Raw genomic sequence first — 10,964 nt, 5'->3', positions numbered from 1 at the left:
CACCCGCACGTCCACGGTGCCCATGCACTCGCTCACGTGCAGCCGCCGGTCCTGGAACGTGAAGATGCCGGCGTGGTCGTCGTCCAGGATGGTGACGGTGGCCAGCGCGGGGGACACCAGCCGGCCTTTGGGCCTCCCGCCGCCGTCCGGCTCGAACATGCCCTGCGCGTCCCCGACCCGCAGGTTCAGCAGCCGCACGAAGAAGTGCTCGTCCTCCTCGAAGATGTCGTCGTCTATGATGCCGATGCGCAGCTCCTTCTGGCTCTCTCCGGGCTTGAACACCAGCGTGCCCTCGCTGGGGGATGCGGGGGAGAGGAGGCCCAGTCACCCGCCCATCCCCCCGCCTCGGGGCTCCCTGTGCCCGCCCTCGGGCAAGCCTTGAAGGCCTTCAGCCACAAGCCTGGCACGCAGAAACGCCCACTTCCAGGCTGGGAAAGCTGGGCTCGCCATCCGGAAGCTTCCACTGTGCCCTTGTGGCCGGCGCTCCCGGGCAAGGAAGGGCTCAGGGCCCCCGGCGGAAGGTGGCCACCCATCTGGGAAGGGGCCTTCCTGCCAGGGGGAGGGAGGGGGGCCTCCGAGCTGTGAAATTATCACGGGGATCCCCCGCCTGGGGAACCCAGGATTCCAGCGACCAAGAGCCCAAGGGGGCTTCCCCCCTCCCGGCAGACACAGGGAGCCCCCGCTGACTCTAGAGGGGAAGAGAGGGAGCCCGCCGGGACCCTAAAAGGAGCTCCGACCTGGGGCTCTCTGGACCCAGTCAGCCACCAAGAACAGAGCTGGACAAGCCCGTGAATGGCCGCCGGCTTGGGTCCAGGGAGGGAGGAGGAGGACGGAGGGCGTGTCAGAGGCGGCCGGAGACTCTCACCTGTACTCGTAGTCCGAGCCGGCCTTGGCAGAACCGTCTTCGGTCCGGTAATCAACGTAGAATGTGCTGTTGCCCTCCCCCGCCCTGGCAGGCCACCGAGAGCATGACGGAGCCGCAGTTCTCCAGACAGTGGTAGAGACTAGGCTCGAAGAAGATGTGGCTGGCCCCATCCTCCTCCTCCTCCTCTGCACCGTCAAGCAGGGCAGGCTTCCTGGAGGCATCAGCCACATGCTTCCGAAGCACATTGCCCGCGCCGGTCATGAGGCGTGTGGCCTGGATGCGGTAGAAGGCCCGGCTCTTTTGCTGGTGGAGAAGGGCATAGTAGTTGGCCATGCCCACCAGCTGGTCCAGGCCCTTGTCGGGGTGCTTCTGCTTCAGGTCCTTGAGGATCTGAATCACTTCCTTCCGGCTCTCGTCCAGCTCCCGATCTTCGGGGGGTAGGTCCAGGGCCGATGGCGGCCTCTAGCCGGTGGTGGTCCGGCCCCACGAAGGTGCCGTCCATCTCGATGCCCTTGGGGTAGTCGCCCTCGGCCCCAATGATGACGCCGCTCCGGGGGTCTGCCCGGTAACGCTTGTACACGTATTTGTAGAAGAGCAGGCGCTTGTCGGCCATCCAGGCAAAAACCACACACACTGGGAAGAACACCAGCGTGAGCAGGGCTTCCCACACCTGGGAGAGGCACAGCGGAGAAGGGAGACAGAAAGGAAGAGGAGATGGTCAAGAGACAGAGAGAGACAGAGACAGACAGACAGACAGACAGACAGACAGAGACAGAGACAGACAGACAGAGAGACAGAGACAGAGAGAGACAGAGACAGAGAGACAGAGAGAGAGGGAGGGAGAGAGAGAGGGAGGGAGAGAAAGAGGGACAGAGAAAGAGGGACAGAGAAAGAAAGAGAGAGGAGAGAGAGGGGAGGGAGGGAGAGACAGACAGACAGACAGAGACAGACAGAGACAGAGAGAGAGGGAGGGAGAGAAAGAGGGACAGAGAAAGAAAGAGAGAGGGAGAGAGAGGGAGGGAGGGAGAGACAGACAGACAGACAGAGACAGAGACAGAGAGAGAGGGAGGGAGAGAGGGAGGGAGGGAGAGAGAGAGAGGGACAGAGAAAGAAAGGCAGAGAGAAAGAGAGAGGGAGAGAGAGGGAAGGAGGGGAGAGAGAGAGAGAAAGACAAAGAGAGAGAGGGACAGACAGAGAGGGACAGAGAAAAAAGAGACACAGAGAGAAGAGAGAGACAGAAAGACGGGGGGGGGGGGGGGGGGGGGGGAGACAGTGACAGAGACAGACACAGAGATAAAGAGTGCCAAAGCCTCCCCTCTCTGGTGATGTCTCTGTCTCTCCCTCCCTCCTTCCCTCTCTCTCCTCTCTACTCCCCATTTCCCCCCCAGGTCAGCTTTTGTCACTCTCCACACTTCTCTTCTCTTCTCTCCCTCCTTATCCATCTCTATCTGTCTAGTCCTCACTCTCCTAGTGGGTCTCTCATGCATCTTCTCTGGTCTAGTCTCTCCCTGGCTCTGTGTCTCCCTCCTTTCTGTCTCTCTGTCTCTGCTTGCCCCTTGGCTAGCTGTCTAGGCTGTGGGTGGATGGGCAAGCTCTTCCATCTGGACAGAGTGCCCAGAGAAGCAAGATGGGGCAGACTTCCTCCCCCTCCCATAATCCTTTCTGGAGGATCCTGCCACCCCCTATAGTCCTGGTGGGGAGGAGCTAACCATTGAGCAGTCTCAAAGCCTTCTATAAGTACAAGCTCTTCTCTTTCTGCCTGCACCTGGCTGGTTTGGAGCCCCATCGGGGTAGAGGGAAGAGGAGGTGTCCCAAAGGGCAGGGGGTGGTGCAGGCAAGTTTGGGGAAGTTTGTTTGGACCACACTGAGGGAGGTGGCTGGCCAGAAGGAGGCAGTCTGAGGCAGCGGGTTGGGATTTAAGAGTCGGGCAAAGCATTCTGGGGCCAGCATGGTGGAGCGGCCCTCCCTGGGCCCCGGGCTCACCTGGACCACACCGGGAGAAATGACGGCGAGGATGAGGTAGAGCCAGATGTAGGCAAAAATGCTCCAGGAGGCTGTGACGAAGAAGACCCTCAGGTGCTTGATGCGCCGGCTCTCTCCGGGCGGGATGACGTAGATGCAGACGGCGATGACCACGAACATGTTGAAGGCGGCGCTGCCCACTATGGTGCCCGGCCCCAGCTCGCCGGCCTGGAAGTTGTGGCCGCACACCTCGATGACAGAGAGCAGGATCTCGGGGGCGGAGGAGCCCAGGGCCATGAGGGTCAGGTTGGAGACAGTCTCGTTCCAGATGCGCACGGTGCCCACGCTGGTCTCGCCATTGCTCTTGGTGACGGTGACCTCCTTCTCCTTGGAGGTGATGACTTCGATGGAGGTCATGAAGCGGTCAGCAATGATGGACACGCCCAGGAACATGTAGACCATGGCCACGAAGTAGACCACAGCTCGGGCGGCTTTGTCTCCCAGCGATGGGTCATCTGGCTCCCACACGGGCAGCAGGACGCCCGGCTGGCAACGGGTAGACCCAGGGCACGTGCTCTCCTGGCTTGTATTGGGACTTGAGGTTGGTGGCGGGGAAGCTGAGGCGGGGGTGTCCCCGGAGCAAGGGGCCACTCCTGCCAGGAAGGCAGCCCCGGCCAGAGCTAGCGAGGGTGCCATGGAGAGCCCGGAGCCCGAAGGCCAGTCAGCTGAGACGGCTGGGGGGCCTCAGGGTGCTGTCAGAGAGACAGAGATTGAGATGAAGACAGACAGCCTCTGAGAGCCGGGCCAGGGAGATGGGGTCTGCCTTCTCTCCTCCCCAAGACCAGAGTCTTCCCTGACTTCTACTCAGGCTCTGACTCAGTCTCTCTTCGTGCTCTCACAGGGGTTGCAGGTTCAAGGAAGCTTCCCCACAGCAGAGAAACAGACCGAGAGCCCCTCAAATGAGGCTGGGACAAACACCCAGAGGCCGGAGGAAGAGGAAGAGGGAGAGGGAGAACCAGACAGAGAGCCAGAGAAGGGGTGCACGCAGACAGGGAAGGAGAGTTCCTAGCCTGTACACCCTTCGCCACCTGCCTCGTGACCCCAGAAGATGGCGCTTTGGGGACCCCCAGGCTGGGGGAACTGGGCCTGGAACAGACATGGCACAAGACACCAAGAGACAGAAGCAGCTCCCACCTCTTCCCAGCTGTCATGGCAACCAATTCCTGGCTATTAAAAGCTGGGGGGGGGGGGAGCAGGGAGGAGGGAGGACAGGCCAAGACTAGGTGTCCCCTGAGCACTCAGAGACAGAGTGTCTGCTCCCTCCCCTCCCCTGCTCTTAGCCTCATGACGTCCCACCTTCCTCCGTGCTGCGAGTCATCCTCGTCCCTGCTTCTGCAGCAGGAGGGAGGCTGGGCAGACCTGTAGGAAGGACTTCCCGGGATAGAGCAGGGGTGCCCCAGGAGCCCCCCAATGCGCAGTGCCTGCCTTAGGTATCAGCCTGCCTTTCTCCCCGCCGCTGACCTGAAACCCGATCGGGGCTCGGAGATCTGGACCTGAGGAGCCTGAGCCCGGCTCGTGTAACCCCGGCGGCCGGTCAGGCCGGGCCAGGGACGTCCCAGCTTTCTAGGGGCGGCTGGGGCGGCTTCCCATAGTCGAAGCCCTGCTCGGGCTGCTGCACAGGGACAGGCAGGAAGTTTCTTCTTCCTCCCAGGTGCCTGTGGATCTGTGGCGGGAGCGTGTGCGTGGCTTGGGGCAAGGCTGCGGCCCCTCCCGCGGGGGCTTCTGGTTGGGACTGTGAAGACACGAGAACGCCCAAGCGCCAGCTCCCGGCCCAAAGCCAACATGTAATGGAGCACACGCGGCCACATGCGCCCCTGTGAAATGGGCGCCCGGCTGAGACGCCCTCCCTCCCTGACCGCCTCTCAGGGGACCCAGGCTGGGAGCCCCCGTCTTCAGCCCCCCGAGGGTGGGGAGGCTGGAGGTCAGGCAGCCATCGGGACCGGCGGGAGGGGGCTGGGAGGGCCGGGAAAGGCTGGGAAGCTTCTCCTCTGACGACGTGTGAGTTCAGGTAGTGGGAACTGTCAAGGGGCTCCTCTCCTCTCGCCCCTCCTTCCCGAAGCCGCCCCCGCAAGCGGAGGTGGAGATGAATGTGTGGGCGGGGATTTACCGGGCTCCGGGGAGAAGGCGAGGGGAGAGGGGGAGAGGAGGGAGGCGGAGAGAGGAGAAAAGGGGGGGGCATGAGGAGGAGGCGAGACCCACGGAAGGGAGAGGGAGAAACAGGGAAGGCACAAAGAAGCCGAAAGATGGGGTGACAAGCACGAAGCAGGGGGACCCACCCACAGAACAGATGGCTGGAGAAGACCAGAGGACCCCGAAATCCCACCCCAGCCCCGCCGCCATGAGGGTCCGGGGAGGAAAGAGCACGAACCAGCCAGCTTCATCGTCCCTCCCCAGGACAGACCCTCTGGGGAGGGACCCCTTCCCAGCCACAGACCCGTTGGGGGCCCCCCAATTCCATTGCTGCCCATTCTGGGGGAGCCGATCTCCCATCCATAGACTAGTCCTCCCCCCCCACAGCCGGTCTGGGGACCCTGATCCCCCAACACAGAGCGACGCTCCCCTGCCCCAGCTCCTCACCCTGCTGGGAGGCTCCTACCTGCTGGTCCTCCGGTCACAACGCTCCAGCAGAGAGCAAGAGACAGAGAGGGGGAGAGAGAGGGAGCCAGGGCCAGGGAGAGACCAGGAGAGAGAGAGAGAGACAGAGAGGGAGCTGGGGAGAGGGAGGGGAGGGACAGAGAGGGAGGGTAGTGGGGGGGAAGGGGAGCAGGAAGAAGGACCGGGAGAAGGGAGGAGAGCCAGGGAAGGAGGAGGAAGCCGGGAGGAAGACGGAGGAGGGAGAGGACCAAGCTGAGGGAGGCAGCTGGGAAAGGAGAAAGGAGGGGAAGAGGGGCAGGTGGGAGGGATCAGAACGCAGGGGGAGGAGGGAGGAGAGGGGAGAGAGGAGGGCCCGGGAAGAGGGACGCCGAGGGAGGTGGGCGGCTGAGAGAGGAGGGGGAGGACCCAGGCTGAGGTAGGCAGCCCTGAGAGGAGAGAGCAGAGAGAAGGGATGTGAGAAGAGGTGTGAGAGAGCCCGGAGCTCCGGCGACAGCTGGGGGAGGAGGAGGAGGAGGGATCCGAGACCCTCTTTGTCTGGGGCACCGATTCCCGTTCAGCACCAGGGAGAGAGGACTGACGCCAGAGCCAGTGCGGCTCCTTCCCCGGGAGCTCCACACTCGAACTCAGGTTCCCACAAGCTCAGACCCACAGACCCAGCTTCATATGATCTCGGAGCTGCGCGGCCCCCAGCTCCATCCCAGAGGCCCCTCCCCATCTGGCCCCAGCCTCGTTCCTCCGGGAGCAAGGAAACGGGAGGGGCTGCGTGCCAGGGGGCTGTGCCAGCTCCTTCTGGCTCCTGCTCCTTCCCACGACCCAAATCTGGCTGCTTTTGGCCTCTTGGGGGAGGGGGCCACCTAAAGGGCCTCAAAGAGCCTTGCCCCTCCCCCCGGCCGGGCTTCTCCTCCCCAGGCAGAATAGATGGAGGTCCTGCCAGACTGCCAAAAGGCTGGGCACCTGCCCTTCCTCCGGGACAGCCATGGCTGGAGGGTCGAGGGGTAGAGCAGGAGAGCCAGCCCAAACTCCATGTTGCCAGTCCCTGGCCTGGGAAGCTGCCCCTTGCTCTAAGCCCCAGGGGTGAGCAGAAGTGAGGAAACATCCCTGGAGGGGTGGCAGGTGGCCTCCAGGCCAACCGGGAAGCCCTTCAAGACTGGCCCTCCCTGTGTCTGGCCCCCATTTAAGCCACTCCTTGGCCAGTGTTGGGTACCAGGAGCAAATCAAGAAGTCTGAAGAGACATCCAGTGTGAGCCCTTTATTTGGCAGAAGGGCAGCCTGAGGCCCAGAGAGTGGAAGGGTTTGAACCCTGAACCTCAGGCTCCAAAGTGGATGAGTGGTCAGGGGATCCAGGATGGGGCTGCCCTCTGGAGGAGGGAAGAAAGGCAGGTTGGGGAGTGAGATGCCGGGCAGGGCCTGGGAGGTGGCTCTCGTCATCCCAACATTCCCCCGGGGTCTCCTGCCTCGTCTCTGGGCACCAAAAGGGGCTGCCTTGGTCCCTGCGGCATCCTCTCCCTCCCCAGACTCCGGGTAGGGCTAATCCACCAGGCCTCACTGACTGGTCAATGGCCCCTTGTTGGTCCTCACGACACCCCAATCACCCCACTTTACAGAGGAAGACACCGAGGCTGAAGGGGAAAGACAAGGGGACGGGAGAGGCAGGTCTGGGCAGGGCTCCCACCCGAGTCAGAAGGGGCCTCCGAGAACAGGGAGGCCGACCGTCCTGGGCCTGTCGCCCTGGTCCTGGGGCCGTCGCCGCTGCTGCTGGGCCCTCTGGTGAAGCCGGGTTAGGAGCAGGTGGGAGGCCTGGGTGAGGCTGTGCTGCAGGCAGAGAAGGGGAGGAGGGATGGCGGTCAGGCCACAAGGCCAGGCCAGGCTGTAGAGACGTCCAAAGCCTCCCCACTGCAGACTACCTGGAGGATGTGCAGACCCTTCAGGGAGACCACAGCGAGCTCCCGGAGGCCATCCCCCGTCAGATCCACATGCTCCATGGCCAGCAGGGGACTGGCGAAACTCCGGTGCCACAGCAGGCGGAAGCTGGCATCAGCCTCAGCCCCAGGGAGGCCCGAATCTAGGCCCCGGGCTTCCTGGGCCTTGTAGCAGAGCAGCTCCTGCAGGGGGAGAGGCAGGTGAGAGGCTGCGGTCTGGCCTGGCTGTCCTGCTCCTCTGGGGGTCCTGGGCTCTGTCCCCGCCTCTCCTCACTGCTGCTCCGAGGGCCTTCCTTGGACAAGTCTTGAACCCACAGAGCCTCCCTTCCTCCACTGCCCTCGCCCACCCCCGGCCCCCCACTCCTGCAGGACTCTCCCAGAAGGAAGCTCTCCCCATCAAAGGCCGGGCCTCCCCCCTCCCTGCCTCCTCCAGCGGGCTGCCTGCGAGCTCCCAGGTGAGTTTGGAAAAGGAGAAGGTGGCGGTTCCTCCCAGGCCGGCGGGCGCGGGCACACCTGGCCGTAGGTGCCCAGCAGGATCTCGGGCTTCCCGTCCAGGTCCACATCGGTGACGAGGCCGCACAGGACGCTGTCAAACTGGTCGCTGCCCGGCAGCAGCAGCTGATCGCGGAGGCCGCAGGCCAAGACGTTCCTGGTCGGGGGAGAGGCGAGGGCTAGACCAGGCGGCCGGGCCACCCCCCAGGCCCCCCAGGCCCCCGGCGAGGCCTCTCACCGATACACCACAGCCGGCTCCATCATGCTGGCCACCAGGACGCTGTACTCGAGGCCCGGAGAGGCCGAGGCGGCCTCCTCACCTTCCGCCCTCCTCGTGCTGCCCGGGGCCGAGAGGCTGAAGACCACAACTCGAGAGATGGGGCCGTCCTGCTGGACCGTCCAAGTCTGCAGCACGGCTGGGGAGGGCGGGACGTGGGCAGGAGGGAGAGGAAGCGCCGGGCTCCCTCCGCCCGCCGCCCCCCAGGCACCCGCTCCCTCCCTCCCTCCCTCGTTCCCTCCCTGCGGCCCGGCTCACTTCTGCTGGCCTGGTCCACGTGGGCCACCCGGACGTATCCGCTCTGGCAGCCGAAGGCCGTGAGACGCCGACCAGAGCCCGCGATGTTGGACACGTGGAGCCACAGAACGCTGCAGGGCACCGCGCAGGCCGTCACCCCGGCCCCAGGCTCTTCTTCTCGAGCCCCGCCCCCTCTGCGGCCACGCCCAGGCCCGAGGCGCCCTCCTACCTGCTGCTCAGGTCCGTGAGCTCCGGGAAGAGGTTCTCCACCGGCTGCTCCTCAAACTGATGCAGACTCTCATTCTAGGGCCAGAAGAGCCTCAGCTCAGGGGCGGCCCTCCCCCCACCCCCACCCGGGCAGCCCCTCATCAATCACCCCGGCCTCACCTCCTTGTACAGATGAATGGCGGGGTTGTTCCCACTGAGCAGAAACACGGTCTCCAGCTGATCCCCAACTTGGACCCTAGAAGGAGAAGACCTCAGGGGGAGGGGCTCAGAGAGGGGGAATGCCAGAGGGGCGGGGCTTAGGGCGGGGTCGACAGAGGGGCGGGCTCAGAGGGGGCGGGGCTCAGAGCGGGTTGGCAGGGCCTTAGGGGAGGGGATAGCAGGACCCGGAGGGATTTCGGAGATCTCAGTCCAACACTTCACACTGCTCGAGGTCCCACGTGCAGGGGTGGCAAAGCCAGGACCTGAACGCAGGTCTCTGACCTTTCCCTCCATCTGGCATTGCTGGACCTTCGTGGACACGGGGATTGCGAGAGGGGGGAGTGCCCAGGGTCCCCCCAAGCCCGGGGCTTACTCAGCATGGCCCAGCTGGAAGGGGGTGAACTGCAGCTCCAGGTTCAGGCAGCTCTCTGAAAGAGCAGGGAGACGGACAGGGGGAATGGCTGATGGGGGAAGAGGGTCCCGTTTGTGCACCCCCTCCCACCTCAATGGTCCTACCCATTATGTACTTCCCTTTGCCCATTCCCCAACTCAACAGCCCAAACCGGGCCCAGGCCTTCACAGGCCCCCGCGGCTCACGCGCAATGGAATCCAGGTTATATTCGGAGCCAGGTTCATAGTCACAGTAAATGTTGAGAAAGGGGCTGGCCTTGTCCCCAGAGTCCTGGGAGAGAGGGAGAATCTTCAGACCACAGACCCAAGGGTGGGGGGCACCAAGGAAAGAGCCTTTTAAAGCAGCTACTGTGTGCCGCCGCCCCCCCTCCCAGTGCTCTGCAGCTGCTTTCTCCTTGGGCATCCCTGAGAGGATTGGTTACAGCCTTCATTAAGCACCTGCTTTGTGCCATGCTCAGGTGCCTGGGAGGAGCTTGTAGGAACCTCTTTACAGCGGGGGAGACTGAGGCAGCCAGCCCACCCAGGGTCCCACAGCCAGTCAGAATCCAGGGCTCCCTGACTCTCGCAAGATTTAGGGTGCCACCCCCGCCCCATGGGGAGGGGACATCACTGACATTCTCCTGCACAGTGGCTTCCTAGTTCTCCAACCGCTTAGGGCACGTTCTTGGCTGAGGCTGGGGACAACCCCCCCCCACCTCAGGGAAGGGTGCGGGGCAAAGGCACCTTGATGAACGTGATGCCCACCACCAGGCCCCGCTTGGGGGGGGACTTGTTGAAGGTGTCGATGGAGACAATCTCTGCGTCCACTGTGGATAGAAGGGGGGGAGGCTGGCGTCGGTCCCAGCATCCCCCTCACTAGTTCCCCTAGGACCCAGGCCTCTTCGTCTTTGCACCAGCCTCCCCATGGCACATTGCACGGATGAGCAAACTGAGGCTGGAACTCCAGGCCGGAGCTCATCTCCTTTCTTTCCTACCCCTCCAACTCCACATCACTCTCACCTCCCCTCCTCCTCCTCCTCCTCCCCGCCCGCAAGGAGCAGGGAAGGGAACGGGGGAGGAGGTGGAAGGGCGGAGGCCCTTGGGCGCATGCGTAAACGGACCGGGGATATAGTTGAACTGCAGCTCCTTAGCCACCGGGCGGATTTTCTGTCGGAGGTCCTGGTAGCGGAAGCCCAGCACCTTCCCTTTAAGAGTCGCCGCCAGCAGCTCGCCGCGGCCCTGGGCACCGCGCGCCAGTCCGTATACGTTGCTTTGCGAAGAGAAGCGCGTGAAGCTGTCTTCGCTGAGGGGACATAGCTCTGGGCCGCCCGCCTCCCCCGCCAACATTGCTTCTCCCGACCTGGAGCTGCTCAGCCTTCTAGACGGACCAGACGGCAGAGCTGTCGCGAAATGATGACGTAACAGACGCGGCGACAGCACCCTCAACCAAAATGGCGCCTCTTTCGACTGCCGCGGCGGCGCACATCAATGACGTTGAAGGTTCCCTTCTCCCCTCCCCCTAGCCCAAGGTTTGAGCCCGCCAGGAGCCCAAAGAGGAGATGGGGGGGTCCCCAAGGGTGCTGGCGGCGGCATGGCAGTGGGGTCACTCACTCTGGGGGAGCCCCCACTCCTCGAGAAGTGATGGAGGCCTCCCCCACATGACCCTGGGCATATTCTCATGCCAGTCCGGGATACCCCCCCACCCTGCCCAGGCATGGGTACACCATCCTGAGGGGGTGGG

The 10,964-nt window shown here is 63.8% G+C and overlaps 2 protein-coding genes across 2 annotated transcripts in view; both read right to left on the bottom strand.

The window, feature by feature from the left end:
- The window catches only part of SLC8A2 (solute carrier family 8 member A2), a 62,204-nt gene extending 55,617 nt beyond the window's left edge, over nucleotides 1-6,587 (bottom strand). Inside the window, 6 exon segments of the mRNA XM_056826213.1 lie at nucleotides 4-295; nucleotides 866-945; nucleotides 947-1,315; nucleotides 1,317-1,535; nucleotides 2,849-3,579; nucleotides 5,484-6,587. Coding sequence (XP_056682191.1) covers nucleotides 4-295; nucleotides 866-945; nucleotides 947-1,315; nucleotides 1,317-1,535; nucleotides 2,849-3,523 — 1,635 coding nt within the window. The 5' untranslated portion in view covers nucleotides 3,524-3,579; nucleotides 5,484-6,587.
- Nucleotides 6,588-6,716: 129 nt separating this feature from the next.
- On the bottom strand, nucleotides 6,717-10,842 carry KPTN (kaptin, actin binding protein). The gene is made up of 11 exons (XM_001372792.4): nucleotides 10,345-10,842; nucleotides 9,968-10,050; nucleotides 9,431-9,515; nucleotides 9,207-9,261; nucleotides 8,795-8,870; nucleotides 8,637-8,710; nucleotides 8,429-8,538; nucleotides 8,132-8,309; nucleotides 7,915-8,050; nucleotides 7,387-7,584; nucleotides 6,717-7,294 (listed from the first exon to the last, which is right to left on the bottom strand). The coding sequence occupies exons 1-11, from the start codon at nucleotides 10,568-10,570 to the stop codon at nucleotides 7,160-7,162; spliced, it is 1,356 nt and encodes a 451-aa protein (XP_001372829.2). The 5' UTR covers nucleotides 10,571-10,842; the 3' UTR covers nucleotides 6,717-7,159.
- Nucleotides 10,843-10,964: the final 122 nt, after the last annotated feature.

Source organism: Monodelphis domestica, chromosome 4, assembly GCF_027887165.1.
Source record: "Monodelphis domestica isolate mMonDom1 chromosome 4, mMonDom1.pri, whole genome shotgun sequence".
Taxonomy (NCBI): domain Eukaryota; kingdom Metazoa; phylum Chordata; class Mammalia; order Didelphimorphia; family Didelphidae; genus Monodelphis; species Monodelphis domestica.
Note: the sequence above shows the minus strand (reverse complement) of the source record. Positions and strands in the feature narration are given on the sequence as shown.